Here is a 22,747-nt window from a genome sequence, read left to right as displayed (position 1 = left end):
AATACACTTTATGTATCCTATCCCACGGAAATAATCACGTATCGCTATCTAAGGCCAAGCAATTTTTTAATTGTTAATAACTGTGTGCTTCAACCGGTAAAATATCTCTTGCATGTAACGCTAGCAAGCAAACTGCATGCTAGATGGTCAGTGGCATGGAGGAAGCTCTATTTCAATCTTTTCAGGTTCCAAGTTTCTAAACATATGATTATTAATAAAGAATAGAAGTTATGATTAATAAACAATGCAACTGAAGGTATTAAATTTAACTGGCTATTGCTTTATCATATATTTGGGCGTTGGTTCTATAAGTGTGGCTAAGCCTTTCTCTTTCTCTAATTGTTGTAGGCTATAGATTAAATTAAGACAGCCTAGTCCAAATTTGTTGAAATCGTCAATCCTTGTATTTCTTGGGCAGCTATAAATGCAATCAACAAGTTATCAATGCATCTTAACTTTGAATTTCTGGAGTTCTAGCTACATTAAAGGACCTGTCGATGACTTCCTGACCATGTTTAGGTATTTCACCTTTCAATTGTTTTGCTCATAGTTAGGGACAGTCAATTCTGCTTTAAGAATACCTATGCTTGAGATATTCATACTCGGGTTTTCTGTTATTTATGTGAATTGCAGTCATGATATTACAGTCTAGCAGACCATAAAGTCTAAAAGCATGAATGAGATAGGAGAATTGCAAGCAGGTAAGAGAAGTAGTTAAAGCAGTTATTTGTTATTTGTAATTCACTGGTGGAGAATTTTTTTTAATGAAATTTCATGTTGCTCATTGGAAATAGAAACATAGTTTAATCTTTTTGGATTCTATCATCTTCTTTCTAGTTTTTGACTGATTATGTATAGTCAGCCTTTTGTGGATGCAACCAAGGGGTATCCAATTAAGCATCTCAGCCCAAAATTTCAACCTAACTATCATCAACAAGGGTTGCCTGTATGAAGAGTCCTATGAATGATTATTTGGCAGAATCCTTTTGCATAGGTACTTCGTTTTCAATGTTGTACTACATATTGATGAATACTGATCCTAAATCTTCCTTTTATGAAAATTCATTGTTATACATGACAATAAACTTGCTCTATAAGTTTTATTAGTTAGTCATATTCTTCTGTCTATGTTGGTGTGGAAGAGGATGATGATGATAAGGCCAAGACTAGTGAAGATCAAGGTGTTCATGTTGATGTGGAAGAGGACATAAATTCAGCCAAGATCCCATCTTCATGTTGGCGGGGAAGAGGACACAAATTCGGCCAACGATCTTGGCTATGTTTGTCGAATTTGTGGATTGATTGGCCGAGGAATTGAAACGATAATTGAGGTACTTTCTCCAAACAACACAAGTTTTCACCTCCCTTCAATGTTGCTTTGCATACTGCTGCCTTAGACTTTGATTCTAACGGAATATTTTTAGTTCATTTGTAGGCTAGATCAAAGAAAGGAGATGAGATTGATGAAATGTTACATGCGAACGGGGGCGGTCATCGTTCATGATTGGAATGAATGTTTTAGGATTGCTAGATATAGTGAAATCTTATTTAGTTTAAGACTTGTAATTCAGATCAAACTTAATTAAGTTCTAGATGCTGTTTTCGGTTTAAGTGTATGGTGGATTAAATTAACTAGTGGATGTTTGGAAAAATGAAGACATTGGGATGATTTACATGATTCCATTTGTATTTGTAACTTAAGTGATAGATAGGATTGTGTTTGGCCATTTTTATTTGAGAAAATTGAATGATTAAATTTACTAGATATTCAGTCCTAAATTTATAGTTAAGGCTCAAAATAAGATTTTATCCTATTTGGGACAGATGTCTTGCCCACAAACTCTGTTCTTTTTTTTATTTTATTTTATTTTATTTTTTATTTTTTTTGGCCTTTTCAATAGCAGTGGTGTTCTTAAATAAGAAAATTTGCAAATTTGGAGACGAAATGCTTCATACCCTGACTTTTAAAGTTTTAATTACTATAACTATACCACAATTTTCCTCCCATACATAATATATATATATATATATATATTTTTTTTTTTTTTTTGGTCGGTCGGGGGTGGTTTAAAGAATGTTAAAAATAAATGGGAAGATTTATGCCTATACTATTCAAATTTAAAATATCTTCCGAATTGAAATGAAGAAGAGACAATTGCAATTTCATTTCATCATACAAAAGTCAAGTAAAGCCACTTAGCTTTATTTCACCCTCAAATCTTGTCTACTAATTCATCAATCAATGATTTTAATGATTTATATGATGATCCATTCTCCATCAAATCTTTCTTCTCAGTGTCAGATGGAAACCATGGGAAACATTCCTGAACAAGATGGAATTTCGGAAAAGCTTTAGCGAATCCCAAGAGTGTGGGAGTCACCTACAGGTCCATGGGGGAACGGGAGGTAGAATCATAATAGTTTTCCTTTTGCAATAGTTTAAGAAAGTGTTCAAAATAGAATATAAAATTTTATTCTACAATATCTTTTGGGTGGAGCTGAAGGATTGAGTTTATTTCGTAATTGATTTGAGTAAATTACTAAATAGGAAAGTGTAATGAAGTGTAAAATTTGGCATATTTCTATTATGCATGTCTCGGCCGGAGAGAGAATTGGTCTATGGCACATCGAATTAGGCTTTAATGGTTGTGTTTAGATAATGCATAGTACCTTTATTTGTATTATGTGACCACCATATGAATAGATTGTTGGTGTGATATTTATTTTGAAAATGATTGCTGGGAAATTGAGAGGTAAACTTAATGTTTGCTTGGGTTACTTGGGCTGTGATTGAGAATTATTGTTGCTTGGTTGAGGTTAAGTACTTTAATTGAAGAGTATTGAATAAGCAGACGATATCTTGTTTAATTGATGAATATAGTATTTGGCCTTTGAAGTTCTATTAGATTTTATTAGGGACAATGACTTTTTCCCACCCAAGGTTTGGTGAAATGACACTTTCCCACCCGTCAAGTTTCAAAATGACACTTTCCCACCCTCCGTCAGATTCCGTTAAGGTTTTCTGTTATAAAAAAGGGTAATATGGTCAATTTTAATCCAGCCGCAAAAATAAAAAACAAAAAACTGAAATCTCAGTGAGTGTCGCCTGAATGGCTGACTGCCTTTTCTCTCTTTGCTTTCTATAACTGAAGCCACTACGATCGGGTTATTGGTTGTGTAATCAACACATCTCCACCCTTTCTTCTACTCATCGTAGATATACTGTATTGGCTTCTTTTTCATCTTTTGTCCGACCTCCTTTTTAATATAGTACAACACCACTTTGACATGGGTATTTCCGCCCATTGACACCCAATCTCAACTCTCTAACATTGTTGCAGAACCTTACAAAATTTCACTTAGGTATGTCTATCTCAACTTATATTTATCTACACTACACATATAGATTTTCCCTTTCCGGCTCCTCTCTTTTAACGAGTGTGTTTACTTCAACTTTCGTTGCTTTTTGTTTTTTGGGTTGGAAATGGTGGTGAAGATCTGAACTCATCAGAAGCTTAGTTGGGTATTCAATATTCTTGTTGAATTTGGAGTTAAAGATAATGGGTAGTTTCGAATTTAGAGGAAATTCATTGTTAGATTATGTAAGGACTAAGTAGTCGAAGATTTATCTATTGTTATTTGTAGTAACTACTCAATGACCAAACTTTGCAAAGCTTTGATTGAATTTTGAAACTTTTGGAGTTTATATTGCTTAAATTGTAGCATTAAGATGTTATATCGTTATTTTACATTGTTGATTTCGCTTCTAATGGTCTCATTTCCTATCTTTAATATCTTGCAATGTCTAAATTCAATTGTCTTTTTTTCCTCCCTGTTCCCACATTTTCACTAACTATAAATTAAAAAGTTTTCCGAATGTTGAATTTTCCATGAGGGAAAAAAGCATTTTGATATTAGAAAACAACATGTATATTGATATAAGATGATTGAGTAGTTTTCAATCACTTTTGTTGCCATTAAATTATGTGGTAGATTGCGTCATTGAGATTTTCATTTCTGTTTAGCTTGTGTTTTCATGGTATTGATGAATCTACTTGAAAAGGTCTTTTTAGATAAGCTTTGTCAATTATGTTTACGTTTGCTTGAAATTTTAGAATATCTATCAGTCAAATAGTTTATGGGGGGGATATTTTCAAAACGAACAAGTTCTCGACAGTCTTCTTTTGGATCTAGTTCACGTTCATGGTGTCATCACAATTATCCACCGCCAACATATGCTCAACCAAGCCAAGAATATGTGTCACAACAGCATTATGCGCCTTCTCAAAACGACTATGGTTGGGCCCTTGAGTCAAAAAGGAAATTGGAGAGGAAATATTCAAAGATAAATGATGATTACAATAGCCTTGAGCAGGTTAGATAATATTCTTTGTTTCTCAGTATATCTAAGTTTGTATTTGCCAGATATGAATAATATAGGCTATTTCCATTCTGAGTGCACATAATACTAATTCTAGGAATGTGTTCTAAGGATCCACTTCATTAAGGATGATTTTTTACTTTGTAATGCCAATTTTTACTCTAAAGTTATTGACATGAAAAGTCCATATGACTTTTTTTTCCCTTATGTTGTAAAATTGAGGATCTCTGTTTATTATTACTGTTATAATAATCTGTAAGCTTCTTGGCAGCATGTATTAAGGAATTGAGATTGCATTGGAATGTTTGTTACCCTTTTTTATAATAGAAAACTCAATTTTTTATAAGTGGTATTGTTTGTTTTAACCTTATTTTTTTGGCGCTAACCGTAAAAAAATGTTCTAAATCAACATTTCAATTGATTAACTCAAGGAAAAAATAGATAATTTTAATAAAGACTCATTAGTTGGTGAGGGCTCATATGGAAGAGGTATTTCGGTGTTCTAAGAAGTGGGCAGTCTATAGTCATCAAGAAATTAGATTTCAGTAAGCAACCAGACCTGGATTTACATGCTCAGGTTTGGCTTATTATTGTGCATTATCTTCAGTTCTTCTATAGCGTTGCACATGTTTGTAACTCTCTCTCTCTCTCCCTTTGCTTTCTTAGACTGAAGCAACTAACCTAGAGTTCAATTGTAACTCTTGCTGCTCTCTGATATTTAAGGGTTTTCTCCCTCTTCTTTCGTAACCATTTCTTCTGCTCATTGTATGTAATAAGGGTACACTGTATTGGCTTTTTTTTGGGTGTCTTATTGGGCCGAGATGGAGTGATCATGGTAGTGGTTTGAATGCACAACAATTTCGTGGACTAATAAAAAGCTGATTTTGTGTTCTTCCTATTCTTCGAAACTGAAGCGATTGGGGACTTAAGGTTGGCGACTAACGATGACGACTAACAAAAAAAAGGTTTGAAAGGGCGAGTGACGATTGGCTACAACAACGAATGAGAGAAAAATAACGATCATCAGAAATCATTATAAAATTAAATCCCTTGATCCGATATGGCAAAGCTTTCTCTATGAAATTTTTGTAATTTGTGGCTACGTTTTACACTTTTGCTTCTCTATTAATTCTACGGTACTATTTTTTATCTTTGCACAAAGTTTGTGGAAACTTGCTTTCTTGTATTGAATTTCCTATTCTTATTGGGTTTCAATTGACAAAAAATTATATATATATATGCACTGCAATTCTACAATTTGGATTCTTATTTTCAAATATTAGTAACGCTAGTACGTTGTTTTATTTGGGTTTAAATTGAAAAAATTTAAATATAAATGCCAATTTAGGGTTGCAACAACTAGAAGGACAAAATGGTAATTCTACAGATTCTAAATTTTTAAAAATCCAACGGTAACTTCATAAATTTGAAACATTATTTTTAATTTAAAAAAACATTAAAACAAGGACAAATTGGTAATTTAACTTTCATATAAAGTTGAGGGTATACTAGTAATTTCATATTTAAAGAGTGGATATTTTGGTAATTGTCTTGTTGATATGACAAAAAAATAATAAAAAATTATGAAGTCAATTAACAGAAAACGCTACTAAAACATAATGAAATGTGGGAAAATATCTTTTATATGTTATTAGTGCTGTTGGTGTGTTGAAATTTTAGTACGGAAGGCTTATAAACAGAGATGGGCTCCGCCCAAACATAAGATATTGTGAGTAATGACTATATTGGGTTAGCCTTTATTTTGAGAAAATTATATATTATATTGGTTGATTTAATTGTTGGGTTGGACCGGCCTATTTTGACTCATAAGGCACAGTACATTGTTTGGGGCTGTTGGGACTAATTTAAGTGGGTGGATTTAACTGTTTGAATGGGTTAGCCTATAGATAATGTGATTCAATTGTTTAGTTTGGATAATTAAATTGGTGAGCCATTAGCCCATCAAAATGATATCAATTGAATTAGTGGGCCGGTCTATTTTTTGACGAGATTTAATGTTGATTTTGATGTATTTCAAAACTAATTAATATGGAGTAAAATATTTTAAATGCATGTAAGACAATTTTCTCTATGCAGAAACAATGGTGTCTAACAGTCTATGTAATAAACAAGGGAGAACGACATTTTCCCACCCAGGGTTTGGCAAAACAACTTTGTCCCACCCACCAAGTTTTAAAACGACACTTTCCCACTCATGGTTAAATTTAGACGTTAATTTTAATAGTAAAAAGGGTATTTTCAAACAATAAGGCTATTTTACATAATTCTTCCACATACCGAAATCTTTCATATAAAAAGATTATACATAATTCTTCTGTCAGATCTAATTTGCTTTTCATAATTCTTCAATACAAACCAAGAAATTACTTCACATAAACCTTCCATGTAATCCAGATTTTGCTTAACAGAACTGCTCTAAAAAAGCAGAATTTAGTTTGGGTGAGGAATTTTGTCAAATAGGTAGTGGGTGAGTTGCCTGTGGGAAGGTTGTAAATGATGGGCACTCACCGGCGACCAGAGAGTTACACACAACATCAATCAAATAAAGTAGAGGGAGAAAATTGGAACAGAGAAGGAAAAAGAGCAAAGGATTCTGCCTTCACAAATTTTCAACCCAAATTTTGGTTCACATACATCTTCCAAACAACACAGAATTTGCTTTACAGAAATATACACTTCCAATTCCATCAAAAATTCCTCCATGAACATAAATTCATAATTAAAAAAAAAAAAAAGAAGATACAAAATCAAACTCATAAAATCCATGAAAATAAATACAAAAATAAATCATTTTGACATTGGCTGTGTGACATAAATTCTAGAGCAAGGTTGCCAACACTGACGGCGAGGGTCATGAGTAATTGTGGTGGGCTTTTTGGAGGAGGGAGGGAGGTTGCCACCCGAGGCCCTTTGATTTGACAAAGGAAAAAAATTTGGGCAAGAAAAATAGAAACAATAGTCTAGCAAGTTTCTGACTCCGAATTAAATCTAGAGAGAACAAAAAAGGAGAAGTTAGTTGGGAAGAAGGTAAATATAAACAAGTTGGAGAAGGTTTCGAAAAAGGAGAGCCAACAGAAAGGTAAGGAACACCGAAACGTGGTTGAGACTTGCCAGTTAGCTAAAGAAGAAGCAAATATGACACTGTTGGTGGCGCTGCTGCTGGCTTGCCATGAACAAGAGGGAGTGGTGGCATCGGTTAGGCAGTGGGTGAGAGATGTTTTTACGTAAAGATGATAGTGAATTGAGTGTTTAAGATAAAAATGATATAGAATTTTTTTTTAATTATAGCAAATTTTATAAAATTATAAACTCAAATAATAAGGATATTTGTTTTTTTTGTAATTTTATCCTTGTCAGATAATAGATTTCATTAACGGAAACTTAACAATGGATGACAAAATGTCATTTTGAAACTTGATGGATGGGAGAAATATTACAGTCACCGACAGTAGTGTATCGAATGACATGATAAAATCTTAATTATTAATTAATATTAAATTAAAATTAATCAATGATTAGGATTTTATCACATTATTTGGTGTACAAATTCGATACAGTACCATTGATAGTTGTATTATTTTTCATAAACAATTCCTTACAACTTACATGGTAATAAGTTGTTGTCTTATCAATTGAATCCTAATCGGCCCAGACAACACAAACCCAAGCCCGAACCTAATGTCCATCACAAGAAAAACCCCCTGTAAAACCCTAATTCCAAATCCCCAACTCTTTCAGAAACTACTCTCAATTGCTTCTCTACAGCGGTAGATTCAATGTTTGAGTGCTACATTCCGATAACAGGCAAGTTTTGTTTTCTTAACTTCAAACTCTGTTCTTTATAATCTGTATGTTAACAATATCTCCACAGTGATGAATTCTTGTATTTGCAAAGCCCTAGTTTCTGTGCACTTCAAGCACTCTTCACACCTCCACAAACCACCAGTTGCATGCTCATCCCTCTTGCGGTTTTTCTTCTCTTCTTATTCTTCTTTTTTACGCCCCGAAAATGGAAAAATCAAAGTTCCTTTAGCTGATTACTTGATCAATCGGCATCACTTCTCCCCTGAAGCTGCTTTAAAAGCCTCATCAATCAAAAAATATTTGGAGAAACCTGAAAACTCGGATGCAGTACTCTTATTTCTCAAAGAAAGTGGTTTCAGCAATTTCCATATTGAGAACATGATTAAGAGAGCGCCTGAGNAATATCTCCACAGTGATGAATTCTTGTATTTGCAAAGCCCTAGTTTCTGTGCACTTCAAGCACTCTTCACACCTCCACAAACCACCAGTTGCATGCTCATCCCTCTTGCGGTTTTTCTTCTCTTCTTATTCTTCTTTTTTACGCCCCGAAAATGGAAAAATCAAAGTTCCTTTAGCTGATTACTTGATCAATCGGCATCACTTCTCCCCTGAAGCTGCTTTAAAAGCCTCATCAATCAAAAAATATTTGGAGAAACCTGAAAACTCGGATGCAGTACTCTTATTTCTCAAAGAAAGTGGTTTCAGCAATTTCCATATTGAGAACATGATTAAGAGAGCGCCTGAGGTACTCTCTTCTAGTATTGTTAAAACAGTTGAACCCAAAATCAAGGCTTTTCAAGGTTTGGGTTTTTCATCTACTGACATTGCTGATGTATTGTCTTCTGATCCCTGGATTTTGACCAGAAGTGTAGATAAACTTGTACCATCGATTTTGATGTTGAAGAGCGTTTTAGGATCAAATGCAGATGTGGCTAAGCTGTTGAAGACATCTGGGTGGTTTCTGAAAAATGATTTGGAGAAGACTATGATGCCTAATATGGAATATTTGAAGAGTTGTGGAGTTAGTTCTACACAAATTGTTAGATATGTGTTTAGTTTCCCTAGATTTTGGCTCAACAAGCCTGATAGTGTTAAGGATTTTGTGAAAAGAGTCGATGAGATTGGCTTTGATAGGAAATCTAAGATGTTTCTTTCTGCTATTCGGACGATTAGTTCAATGAGCATGGAGAATTGGGAGCTTAAGTTGAAGTGCTTCAGGAGCTTGGGATTTAAAGAAGATGATATTGTTTCTACTTTCAGGAAGTCACCTCAGTCCTTTGCCGTATCTGAGAGGAAGATTAGAGAGGTAACAGAGGTGATACTTGGTAGAGGAAATTTGGATATATCTTTTATAGTTAACAACTCATGGCTGCTTATTTGCAGCGTTGAGCGAAGGCTAAAACCTCGGCTAAGGGTTTTTGACATTCTGGTAAGTAAGAATTTGCTTAGGAGGAAACCTCAATTAACTACAATTTGTAGGATTCCTGAAAAGGTTTTCCTAAAGATGTATGTGCTTCCCTATTCTGATGAACTTGGTGAATTATACCCTCTAGTAATTAAGGACTGATAATTAATGTATTCATATTGAAACATGATCTTTTGATCATTCTATTATTGCCAGCCAGAGTTCATGTACAATTTTTCAAGTCTCATTTCTTTATTGCCTGAAAACCGAGGAAAAAACTTTTGACATGTTTTCAGGCATTTCACATTTGATATGTGCGTTGGCATGTTATTTCTACCATGTTCTCAATCCTATTCTCAAAATATTATTTGGCACATTATTTGAGAAATATTAGTATATTTTTTTAATTACTTTTAGACCCCTTAAGTTTATTAATTTCATTAAAGATCTCTAGAAAAAAGTTTAAAAATTAACAAAAATACCCTCATCCACTCATACACCAAGATCGGAACTGGCTAGTAATTAACCGATCTGGGATCTGGCTGTCACCGACTGTCAAAGAAATGGTTGTCGTCCACTGACAACGACAGCCAGATCTGGATTTTTTCGACCGTCGACGGTAAGATCTGGCCTTTTCCGGTCATATCTGTGATAAATCTGGCTGAAAAAGGCTATATCGATGTCCTATCTGCCAGATCTGACTGATCTATGTTGTAACGCCATTTTTTTACCAGATTTCGGCGATGGTGGCCGGAATCTGGCACTGCGGGTGGTGGGGGTATTTTTGTTATTTTACAAAAATCTTATACATTGGGGTGTTTAGTTAAATTAGCAAATTTAGGGGTTTTTTTATAAATTTTTAAATTTTATCTCATAATACTCCTTTATTCAACTACCCAATATTATTCACAAAATTCTATCAAAAATAATAAAACAAACGGATGGGGTCATTGTTCTCTGCAGCTAGGTGTAGCTTCCAGCAAGCCCACTTTATCAGTAAAGCTCATAGAGATTTGGTAGACACGATCAAGTCCATTTCGTATGCCCATAGAGTTTTTGTAGACACAATAGAGTCCTTTCGGTATGTCATACAAACGATTAAAAAATTGTTTGATATACTGTTGAAATAATTTTTAAATAGGAAAGTGATAGTCACCGAAAGTAATGCACCGAATTCATGTACCGAATGATATGACACAATCCTGATCGTTGATTAATTATAACTTAATATTGATTAACAGTCAGTATTTTATCACGTCATTTAGTGCATGAATTTGGTACACTACATTCGGTGAGTGTAGCATTAATCTTTTAAATATAATCTTAAAAACTAGTGTAAAATAAAAAATAAAAGAAGCCTTAAAAAAATATAATTTTTTAGTTTTTCAAATTTGCAACTCTTAACATAATTGAATTTCTTGTCAATTATCATATATATTTTAATTAATAAAAATATTAAAATATAACTCAAACTCTTAAATCATATTTCATTTTAAAAATTATTTTCAAGGATACAAAAAGGAAAAAGAAAAGCTATAAATGCTGAAAGAAAAAGAACAGCTATAAATGCTGAAAAAGGCCGAGGGCCTTGAAGTTTTGGGCTGGGTTAACCCCGGGCGGGTAGTAATGCCATACTGGGTCCGGTCCGATCTAAATACTTGAATTACATGAGAACAGAGTACGGCGTCGTTAAAAGTACAGTACATTAATACACTATTCAATCTCTAAATCGGTAAATCCGTGATTAAAGTGAAACAAAATCTAAACCGGAACCGCGAAAGATTCGGTTTTTTACTAATTTTCTCTCTCCAAACTCTAGCCAAATTTTCCCGAGAAAGTGATTCTTAAAACAAACACAACCTATAAATGTGGCGGAGGTCAGCCTCGTTCATTTTGGACAAGTACCAAACCACTCAAAACGAAGCCCTTCCATCGGATTCAATCACTCTCTCGCCTCCACCGCTCTCAGCCTCCACCGCCATGGCCGCGCCGCAGAACCCTAACTTTGACCAGAACATGTCGATTTCGGCATACTACCAGACTCGCGCGGCGCACCACGGCGTCGTGACGAGCGACTGGCTGGCGCAGGCACAGGAGGCAGCCACAACGGCGGCGGGACCTGAAGTTGACGCCGGTGTGAGGAGTGGAAGGACGTTCAGTGTGATCGAGGAGTTTAATAGTTGGAGGAAACAACCGGATTTGGCGGAGGCTGTGGCGGCTATACGTGCGTTGGCGGCTGTTATTAGAAACAGTGAAGCTAATACTATGATGGAGCTTGAAATTGAACTTAAAAAAGCATCCGATTCACTCAAAGTAAGTTTCTTTTCGGTTAATGGATTGAATTATGATGATTATGATTTAATTAGGGTTGAATTTATGTAATACGGAGATGTTGTGAACTTGTTCATCCTATATAGGCTAAATATTGCTTGTTAACTACAAGGATAGGATGTGTGTATTCTTTGAATGAATTCATTCTTATTTTAAAGATATTATATTTCTAGTGTTTGGAGTTCAGTTTAGCTAGACTTCTGGTATCCCTTTGAAAAAGCTATTGGTCTTGAGACACTCTGCGTGTAATGTGTGTAGATATGATATATCTGTATAAAGCCCTTGAGAAGGTAACATTAGAGGCAAGACCGCAAGAGATAAACAATGTGAAGGCAGGTTGTGACTTTCACAAGATGAAATTATTAATACAGTCATAATTCTGTATGGAATGTACAGAATATCTTTGTATCATTTTGCATGTATTATCATAAAGACTGCATTGTCATAAAGATTTCATATTTGAAAATGAAGTGCTTAGTCTGGGTGCTAGAGAAATTCAATACTTGCTCTCCTGCGGACATGATGGAGGGAAATATTTCTGGTTTTAGTGATGGTGCTTTCTTGAGAGCATGGTTGCTCAATATTCACAAGTAAGTATTTGGGATGTTAGATGCCGTATATCCTTGATGCCATCTGTTTGGAATCACACCGCATAACTACTAAAGGCTGTAGGTTTTTGTAGAAGTCTCCATATTAGGTGCAGATAACTTCAATAATGTGTAAAATATGATGATATAATAGCCTTGTGGAGAGGGATTGTTTATAAGGTAGTATATGCCAGCATTGAGAGACTTGCGAAACCAGGGTTTTGCTACATAATAGTTGTGGTATATATCTATCTTAAGTGTGTTGGAGGCATATATTATTAGTGTAAGTGGCATTCCATTAATGATTACCTAAGTTGTGTTTTTTATTTCGTTACCTGTCTCTGCTTAATCAATTAGGCTGGCTTCTAGGAATCTTATTTCCGAAGTTGTTGAATAAAGGAATTTAAGTTTTTTGATTCCCTGTTTCCAGTCAAATTATTAATCCTATTTTTTTTCTGTTTGTTCCCAGTCATGGGACAGCACTTCTATTTCTTTGACAGCAGGCTGCGATTTGTTCATGCGATATGTAACCAGAACTTCAGCCTTAGAATATGAGGACTTTAATTCTGCTAAGTCTCGGTTGATTGAACGTGCAGAGAAGTTTGGGGAGATATCTTATAAGGTGATTTGAGTAATTATGTCTACTATTACAATGCATCGTTTCTGCATTTTCATTCATGCCAAGATTCTCATGAAAAGAGAATGGTGTCCCATGTTGCAGGCACGAAGGATCATTGCAATGCTTAGTCAAGATTTTATATTTGACGGTTGCACTATTTTGGTGCATGGCTTTTCCAGAGTTGTTCTGGAAGTACTGAAGACAGCAGCACAAAATAAGAAACTCTTCCGAGTTTTCTGCACAGGTTTTGTACTTATGTTCTCAGAACTACTTGTCATATGCATTGATTAAAGTATGCATTATCTGGATTATATGAAATTTAGTGGTATTGGAACTAAGATCTCGGTATTTAGTATTTCACGTACAGAGTGTTTGATCTTGTATTTGTTGATGAACTTTCAAGACTTGATTTAAAGTAAGCATCCTTCAATATTCACTTAATTTTTCCATATGAATGGTAATAGAAAGGGTTTTGTTATCAGAAAAGGCTCAAGATGCATCTAGTAACCGTTGTTTTGGTTGACTGGGCTGTGTAGCCATGACTGGCAACTTTAAGAGTTTCACTCCTCTCTATCATTTTGTTACTTTAAAAGTTGATCTAGATTGAGCATGCAAGAGTTCTTATTTTATTTTTTTTAATTTCTTTGTTTTGAATTGCTTTAAAATGCAGAGGGAAGGCCAGACAGAACTGGATTACGATTGTCCAATGAGCTGGCCAAACTTGATGTTCCCGTGAAGCTTCTAATAGATTCAGCTGTTGCATATTCTATGGATGAGGTAGATATGGTTTTTGTTGGAGCGGATGGAGTAGTTGAAAGTGGAGGTATCATTAACATGATGGGTACATACCAGATTGCATTAGTTGCTCACAGCATGAACAAACCGGTTTATGTTGCTGCAGAGAGCTATAAGGTATACATTCATTCACTCTCCACTATTTATTTAGTGCATTGTACTAATAATCACCCTGCATGACTCATTACTTGCTTTTGCAGTTTGCACGTCTTTATCCATTGGATCAGAAAGACATGGCTCCCGCCTTACGTCCTATTGATTTTGGTGTACCCATCCCGTCCAAGGTTGAGGTCGAAACATCCGCCCGGGATTACACTCCTCCACAGTATCTCACTCTTCTCTTCACAGATCTAGGTGTTCTTACTCCATCCGTAGTCAGTGATGAGCTTATTCAGCTCTACTTGTAGGATTATAAGTCATGTTCTTCAAATATAATTTTGTCCGAGAGGAAGTAATAACTGAAATATTTTTATTTTTGACAGTATATGTGGATGCTTTATGGTTCTTTATCACATGAAACCAGAAAATTTATTTTATTAATATGTTTGATTGATTCGATTACAGAAAACTAAAAGTGAGAGTCCGTATATCCATCTAGTAGTTCTAAGCTTGTTGACAATTTTTGTGAGGAAGAAACTTGTCTCGTAACTCTGCAACATCAGTCTGGTTAAAGTGAGTCTCAGGAATCCAGTTACCAGTCTTTGGATCTCTCATCCAGAACACTTCCTTCTTCTCCATACATGAAACGTCCTCCATCTTCCTCGTTACTGTAGACGCTGCTGGTGGCTGCACAACTCTCACATTCTCTACGGCTACCGCATACGATCGCTTGCTACAAACAGAAGTTAAAAAAAAATATAAACAATCAGCTCACGAGACAATCAAAGATGATATTATACGTGTGCATTAAAGAAGAAGAAGCACCAACCAACCTGATAAGAAGAAACTTGTTGATGGAGAACTTCGAAGCCATGATGATAGGATTGGTTTTTGAACGTGGAGGGTTTATAGGAAGAGAATAAAGAGTTTTTGAACGTGAAGAGATTTGAAGGGGGCAAAGGTTTATATATAGGCAGAGGCAGAGTTTGAGAAGAAGTGTGATTTCTTATTCCTTTAGGAAAGGAAGAGTCCAATTGCAATTCGGAAACCCTGCTGCCTACAGGATTTTCAAATTATTCTTCCTTCACTGCTTTCTTGCCAGATTCACTTTGATTTGCTTCATCTCTTCCCTTGTATATATCACCAACCCTCTTTCTATATATATTCTTTATGTTATATTGCTTGATTTTTCTTAAACTCGCTATTATTTTCCAATGATTTTGTAATTGTATGTAGGATTATTTATTGTCCTAATTGGGACTTAATTTCTTATTTCATATTATTTTCCTTTTTAGATTTTATTTGTTTTCCCTTTTTGGAAATCGGAAGGGTTTTATTTTAGGAAGATTAATTATTTGAATATTAGAAATAACCATTGTTAAGAATTACTATTCTATAATATTCACGTAATTCTTAAGTTATATTCATTCAAGTTTTCAATAAAATTTCTTATTACTTTCTTTGAGAATTATCGCTGTCGTAAGATTAGAACGCCATCTAACCTACGTCAGTTGTTCCCTAGTTTCATGTAATGTTGACTTGCATGGTGATTGATTGAGCCGAGCATCCCACTTTGAAATATGGACTTGATAATAAAAGTTAAATTGATATTATTCTGGACAACAAAATTTAATGCATGCCTTTTTATTCCTAATTCCAAAAGCTTATATTCTCAGAACCAAAACCCAATATTATTTATTAAAAAATAACATGAAAAATATTAATAGACAGATGGAATCGACATATTAAATATTAATTAGAGGTGAGAGTGGAATTGTGTATGTGTTTGTTTGGTCATGAATTCACATGACTATGTTTATACTTTAATATATAAAATCTTCCCAAAAGTAGTTTTGATCATCTCGTGAAGATGAAGCAAAGCATCTTAATTTGGAAAAAGGGTTTGGTTTGTCTAGTCATCTCATTGGAGATTTGAATCTTCCAAGCAAGGGCATATATATCTACATCTTTATTCTTTAATTAGGAATAATATATAATATCTTTAAAACCCACAACATTTAGGAATTAATTAAGGTTTGTCCACTCATTATACATGTTGATAAACGGGTTTGGATAGAATTTAAACTCAAAAAAATTTGTCCATCCATCATCTAACAGGATTGGATAGAACTCAAGCCCAAAAAGATTTGTCCAACTAGCTCAAAAGAGAAGGTTAGGAATTAATTAAGATTTGTCCAACTAACTCAAGAGAGAAGAGAGTCCAAATATATATATATATATATATATGAACCCACTAAACTCACCCTCCTCCCAAACAAACTGTTCTAATACCATGATAAACAAACGTGGGCTCTACAGGGCTTAGATAGAACTCTCTCTTGTACCAATCTTTCCAACTAATTAATCCAGGAAACTATTGCTAGAAGTTTTGCACCTCTCTTTCATTAAATAAATGAATAATGATTCTAGATAGATATTGAGGCAATTTAGCTACGGTTCTAAAGTTACATACTGTGGTAATGTTAATAAAAGACTTACAAAATTAGAGAAGAACTTGGTCCACTCGTCAAAGACTTATCTTCACGGTTTCACTTGAAAGGAAACTCTCTTCACTAGGCTTACGGCGGGGAAGGATTACATCGACAGGACACCTCTATTTCTTGTGTTAAAAGGGTTTTCCCACCTGATCACACTCCATCACCCCAGATGATGATCGCCCCACCCAGGTGCATGGAAGGGTAGGTGGCAGGGTCCCCATTATGGCATTATCTTACCCTATACAACAATAATAGAAAGAATAATGCTACGGACACCGACGCTTTACACCGAAATGTTAAACGAACGACGTGTCACCTGAGTCAGACGAGTCATGTAGCATGTTAAGTAGTATTTCGCGAATTGGATAGTCGTTCATTTAAAATAGAATATCATCCATATTATATGGACGAGAGTCCATTTACTATGAACGGGAGTCCACCTATAAGGACGCCCGTCCATAGTTTAAATTAAAAAAATTTGATAACAAAAGTCATGGACGCTCATCCATATATTATGGACGGGTGTGGACAAGCATCCCTCCATTGTTTCAATTAAAAACAAAAGTAATCTCATTTTTCTAGCTAAAGTCTATGAACCTTCGTAGTATCTGTTTCTTTACTTTATTTTTTATTGCAGATGGTGGATCCCTTGACTACATTGATGTATGCATGGGACCTATTTCTTTACTTTATTTTTTATTGCAGATGGCGGACCCTTTGACTACATTGATATATGCAGTTCAAGTGATGAACTTCTATTTTAACTTTGTGTTTGTATTTAAAAGTAAATAGAAATAGGAGTTTAGAAGAAGAAAGTAGAAGAAACACTGCAAGAAAGAGAAGATTCTGTTGTAAAGCAGAGTCCCTATTTAATGGACAGAAATGGATGGGCGTCCATCTAAGAGGGATGCCTGTCCATTGCTTTTGTTTTTAATTTAAACAATGGGCAGACATTCACCTAATAGGGACGTCCGTCCATTAAGTAGGGATGTCCATCCACAATATATGAACAAGTGTCCATGATTTTTGTTATCAAATTTTTTTAATTTAAATTATGAACGGACGTCCTTATAGGTGATCTCCCGTCTAATAAAAATGGACGACTGTCTATATATTTTTATTAGACTGTCTATATTTGATGGATGACTATTCATTCATAAAATATTACTTAATGTATTATGTGGCTCGTTTGACTACACGCCATTCGGTTTAACATTTTGACGCAAAGCGTTGGCGTTGGTAACATTATTCTGATAGAAAAGGTGAATGGCTAAATCTTACGGGCCACAAAACTCAGTATTATCTTTGTTGAAGATGATGAAAGTGACTCAGTTTGTGATGCCCATTCTCCTTTCTTCACACCAATCAAACCAGTATCATCCGCTACTTGTCACTGTTGTTGATCAAGAGTCAAGACAGAAACATACAGTGATTCATGCATGTAACACGTTTCGGTAAAGCCTTGGTCCCCTCCTTCGATAAAACCGCTGCTGGAGCTGGACGGCAGTATTAATGTATTCTTAATCAGAATAAATTAATACTTGGACTTTAAAGTTAGCTCAACTCCCAGTTTGTAATGAAATTAAACAAAAATTAATGGCCAAATTCCTCCACGTTTTCAATGGTGAATATATCAAGCACTGAGTCTAAAAAGTCATGTTCTTGGTAGGGCCGAAAAGAAACAACAGGCCGAAAATGTTTTCAATTCTCTGATATTTTAATAACATTTAACCACTTAAAACACTTTACCAAAAGCACCTCAACCAAACACGGTACAACACAGTAACATTTATCTCCAGGCAAAGTTTGCACCACTTGTTCTCTTTTTGGCTTTTTAATCATTATTTTATGTTCTCTGTTTGGCCCCAGAAGCCAAAAGCTTTACTTCTACCTTTTCCTCTATATATAAGTACACCCACCCTTCACTCAACTCCTTCACATTTTCATAAATTCTCCAGCTTTCTTCAGTTTTCTTGCTGAGATAACAATGATTCCAAGGTTCAGAAATCCTTTCAAGGTTGAAGAAGACATCAAGGAGAGCTCAAACAAGAGCTCAGTGATTGTTGGTTTGAAAATTCTTGTCCAGAATTCTCAGGGAAAATCTAACGTTGTTGTTAATAAATCAGCACTTTCCCCAGGCTGCAAACTAGCTGATGAAGATTCTTCTTGTTTTCTCAAGTCATGTCATCTTTGCAACAAGAAGCTGAGTTTCGACAAAGATGTGTACATGAGGTAATATTCATATTAAAACTTGAAACTTAATTAACATTAAACAGGATCTAATTTGTTAAGAGATTTTGTGTGAATCTTTACAGGAGCGATCATGGATTCTGCAGCATTAAATGCAGAGACAGGCAGATTTATTTGGATGATATAAAGGACTTAGAAAACTCAACCAAACAAATGCTTTCATCTGCCAGGCGCCATTGCAGTGGTGATGATAGACGTGAGACTCAGCTTCTTCTCAAGGAGCTTCGTCAGAGACGCCATAATAACCAGCCACACTCTCAGAAAATACAGTGGACTACAGTTTCATAGTTCCTTTTTGTTCTTGAGTCAGTTCTGATAATGTAAAAGTTGGTTGAAAAAAGTGAGAAGGTTTGTGGGATATTTTGTCTAATGGAGATGTATGTAATAGTTGAGTGTTAGAGAAGATAAAGATGATGTTGTGGCAGGTTATATTTTGCAATTTGCATATTCAAAGATAAGAATCAGTGAATCAACGTCGCTTTTAATTCGTTTGTCTGCAACAATAATGCCAAGTTTACAGGACAGGTGTGTCTTTGTGGAAGGCAGCTAGCAATGGCGTTTTCTGATGCTTATTTTATCAACAAGATATTTTGACTCCACTATCAAATATTAATGCTTTGATTATGACTTTGATTAATTAGTTAAAATAATTAGCTTTGTACTTATCAATCACAACCTTATAAAGATGATCTGATCCTGATTGTCCATTAATTGATTCCCACTAATTAATTAAAGTCAGATTCTTAATTTGATTCTCATTTTCTAAAATATCTAATGCAATGCTCTACTGATCTCTTGATTTAATTGAGAGAAGAAAAAGACGTTGAAACTGTTTAGACTGACTCCTAAATATGCATGGGAATGGGGATGGGCATAAAATCTGGTCTTGCAGGGACCCATCTCGGCCCGACCCGAAAAAGACGGAGTTTCCTTGAATCATTCGAGATTTGGGCCAGGATCGGGCCCAAAATAAGTCTTGAAATTTGGGGCCGGGATAGGCTGTTTTGTGACAGTATTAGAATGTCCGAATTGTCACAGGCTGTTTTGTGCTAAGTGTAAGGTTTCATGGCATGAAGGAATGGGATGTGGAGAGTTTCAGAAACTAAGAAAGGGAGAAAGAGAGAGAGAGAAGATATAATGTTGATGGAGTTAGCCAAGAATAAGAAGTGGAGAAGATGTCCCAAGTGCAAGTTCTATGTGGAAAAGCTTCAGGGCTGCTTGCACATTACTTGCAGATAATTTATTGGTTTAATTATCTGGATTAAAATCATATATTTATTGTTTTAGCTGTAACTGGTTTCAATTACATTTTTTCTTTCAGATGTCGATTCGAGTTCTGTTATGGCTGTGGACCTTCGTGGTCGTCAGTTCATCAATGTCCACAAACTTGATTACTCTTTACAATGATAGTGAGAAAATGATCAAGGATCTCATCAAAGATCTGAATTTAGAATGCACCAGTGTCCTGTTGTTGAATATTTGATTAATTTAAGCTTAAATTATAGCTTCTTGATTAGGCCATAGATTTGAATCCTGCTAACACACTTGTGCAAAATTGAATATGATTGTTTTATTCAAATAACATAAAACAACTCTAAAAAACTCTAAAAAACTCAACAACAATTAAAACATATGATTAAATCAATCCTCCTATATCCATATTGTCAAAGAAGTTGCCATCATCAAAGAAGAAATTGAGAGGTGCAACATCATTGACAACACTTTGATCAATCCTTGCCTCAAGATGATTGACACCATCACTCTTAGCAACAATTGCAAGATCATTATTTTCCTCTTTGTTCACCCTTGTTGCCACGTTACTTCTTAGTTGTTCCAAAGAGTTGACAAATTGCTCAAGCTCATCTAACCCCATATCATCAACACGCTGCTGTTCCCACCAGTCGTGGTCATTCGTTTCGTTTCGATGTTTAATCTCCTTGGCAATTTTTTCTTCCTCTTCAAATTGATCTTGTAGCCTGTCGATCTCATGTTTAATCGTGTCAAACGCTTCGTTGTTAGTCGAAAACTCTGAAGACTCATTGTTTCCAGAGAAAAAACGATCAAGAAGAGTTTTAACACTAGGATGACCATAACTAAAAGGTCTATTGTTTGGAGACATTATGACAATGGCAACTTGAGCACCACATAATAAAGAAAGCTCACTAGCTTTGTTGAAAATCCCTTTCTTTCGCTTGGAGAAGGCGACTTCAAGACTGTTTTTATTCTCTAGTTTCTTGATTTCAATTCTTTGACGACCTTTGGTCTTCTTTCCCGTGTTTGATGTCTCCATTGATGGTTTTGGTGAATTGCTTATGCGATTAATTTATGTGTTTATATATGTATATAACATCTTATTAAATATAGACTCAGCAGAGAGGCAATTAATGTTAGTATCTCTTAGTGATCTCATAGTCCTAATTCCCTTGCTAAAAATTTTCAGGAATATTTACTTGTCTAATTAGTATTATTATTAGAATTAATATAAAAATAATGTTATATATACAACCTCACCACTCGTTGATACATTAGATTACTCATCGGGAAAATCAAGACCACTATTATCACTACACAGAATGGTACAACTCTAAACAATGGAATAGGCAAGTAATTAAGGTGCCAAATTTGCAAATTCATTATGAAACAGAGATCCAACTAAAAATACAATAATTATATGCTTCATAGTAAAGAATAAACTTCCTTCATGAAAATAAAAATATTAAACACAAGTCAAATAATTTTTCGGAGATAGAATTGGAAATAGTTGTTTCCTTAGTGAAATTAGATTTTATTTTGATTTATTGTTCTCTTGACTTAGAAATCTTAAATCAATCTATCCGTACAACAATTAATGGGTTTGTTAATGTAATTAATTATCGAAACGCCACCAACCAGATTAACTATCCCCATAGCATAGGCCCCTTTTGCCCAAAACAAAGGCAACAACACAGTACAGCCTGGGAAACCAACCTCTCTAGGCTCAATTCATGAATCTAACTTAACCAACCTAAATTCCGCAAATCAACTAGCCGAATTTCCTTGAAATCCGTTTATCAATCTCTCTCATAGGTCTTATCACGTGTAATATGAACCCACATAGAAATAAATGTTGGAAAATTTCTCAATTATAGGCTACCATGAATTATGGGTGGTTTGTTTCCTTATTTTTATATTATCTTATTCCTATTTTTTTTAAAATACATATTTATTTTCTTATTCTGAAAATCTTATTTTATTTTATTTAATTATTTTAAACTCTCTAAGTTTGTTAATTTAACTAAATACCAAAAAAGAAAAAGTTTAGAAATTGATAAAAACACATCCATCTACCTACATTTATCAGATTTCAGCCACCACCACCAACAGGTGGTTGGAATCTGATATAATGGTACACTACCAACTAGATCTGATTAGTAGTACGTCGATTTAGCCTTTTCCGGTCAGATTCACCATGAATCTAGCAAGAAAAAGTCAAATCTAAGGCTTAAGATCTTGCTATTGATGGTCAGATCTCTAGCCGTAGTTAGTCGTCAACGATGACTATATCTTTAGCCGCCATTGACGACCAAACACGGCCAGATTAGGCCGTCAACGGCCAGAACTAGTCGTAGATTTGATTTTTTCTGGCCAGATCCGGCTAGAAAATGTTATATCAACACATAACCGGTCAGATCCAGCTGGTAGTGCGCCAATATGATGACTCCGACCATCCTCCGATGGTGGTAGCTGACTACTGGTATTTAATGGATGAGTGAGGTGTTTTTGTTAATTTTTAATGTTTTATTACATGGGTGTTCAGTAAATTAATAAACCTAAGAGATATTTTTTGTTAATTTTCAAATCTTACCTGTAATAATCACCCAACTCTTACTTTTTCAAAAATCTTATAAATTCTATCCAAAATAATAAAACAAATAGACCATTTTTTATTTAATCAACCTGGATAAACATATAATCCAA

At 34.8% G+C, this 22,747-nt stretch overlaps 5 protein-coding genes across 5 annotated transcripts; 3 read left to right on the top strand and 2 right to left on the bottom strand.

Moving 5' to 3' along the window:
- Positions 1–8,621: 8,621 nt before the first annotated feature.
- LOC116132708 lies at positions 8,622–9,773 on the top strand. Its single transcript, XM_031418377.1, has one exon. The coding sequence runs from the start codon at positions 8,622–8,624 to the stop codon at positions 9,771–9,773; it is 1,152 nt and encodes a 383-aa protein (XP_031274237.1).
- Positions 9,774–11,321: 1,548 nt separating this feature from the next.
- Positions 11,322–14,483, top strand: LOC116132660 (translation initiation factor eIF-2B subunit alpha-like). The gene is made up of 5 exons (XM_031418327.1): positions 11,322–11,924; positions 12,999–13,151; positions 13,251–13,392; positions 13,819–14,060; positions 14,144–14,483. Exons 1-5 carry the CDS (start codon positions 11,478–11,480, stop codon positions 14,348–14,350), a joined length of 1,191 nt encoding a protein of 396 aa, XP_031274187.1. The 5' UTR covers positions 11,322–11,477; the 3' UTR covers positions 14,351–14,483.
- LOC116132662 lies at positions 14,458–15,008 on the bottom strand. The gene is made up of 2 exons (XM_031418330.1): positions 14,876–15,008; positions 14,458–14,775 (listed from the first exon to the last, which is right to left on the bottom strand). The coding sequence occupies exons 1-2, from the start codon at positions 14,914–14,916 to the stop codon at positions 14,547–14,549; spliced, it is 270 nt and encodes an 89-aa protein (XP_031274190.1). The 5' UTR covers positions 14,917–15,008; the 3' UTR covers positions 14,458–14,546.
- A 3,411-nt stretch (positions 15,009–18,419) lies between these two features.
- LOC116132676 (FCS-Like Zinc finger 17-like) lies at positions 18,420–19,331 on the top strand. The gene is made up of 2 exons (XM_031418344.1): positions 18,420–18,772; positions 18,856–19,331. Exons 1-2 carry the CDS (start codon positions 18,528–18,530, stop codon positions 19,076–19,078), a joined length of 468 nt encoding a protein of 155 aa, XP_031274204.1. The 5' UTR covers positions 18,420–18,527; the 3' UTR covers positions 19,079–19,331.
- Positions 19,332–20,426: 1,095 nt separating this feature from the next.
- Positions 20,427–21,080, bottom strand: LOC116132707 (agamous-like MADS-box protein AGL62). Its single transcript, XM_031418376.1, has one exon. The coding sequence runs from the start codon at positions 21,078–21,080 to the stop codon at positions 20,427–20,429; it is 654 nt and encodes a 217-aa protein (XP_031274236.1).
- Between the last annotated feature and the right edge of the window lie 1,667 nt (positions 21,081–22,747).

This window comes from Pistacia vera, unplaced genomic scaffold, assembly GCF_008641045.1.
Source record: "Pistacia vera cultivar Batoury unplaced genomic scaffold, PisVer_v2 Contig259, whole genome shotgun sequence".
Lineage (NCBI taxonomy): Eukaryota > Viridiplantae > Streptophyta > Magnoliopsida > Sapindales > Anacardiaceae > Pistacia > Pistacia vera.
The sequence above is the reverse complement of the archived record's forward strand: the minus strand, read 5'-3'. Positions and strand labels throughout refer to the sequence as shown.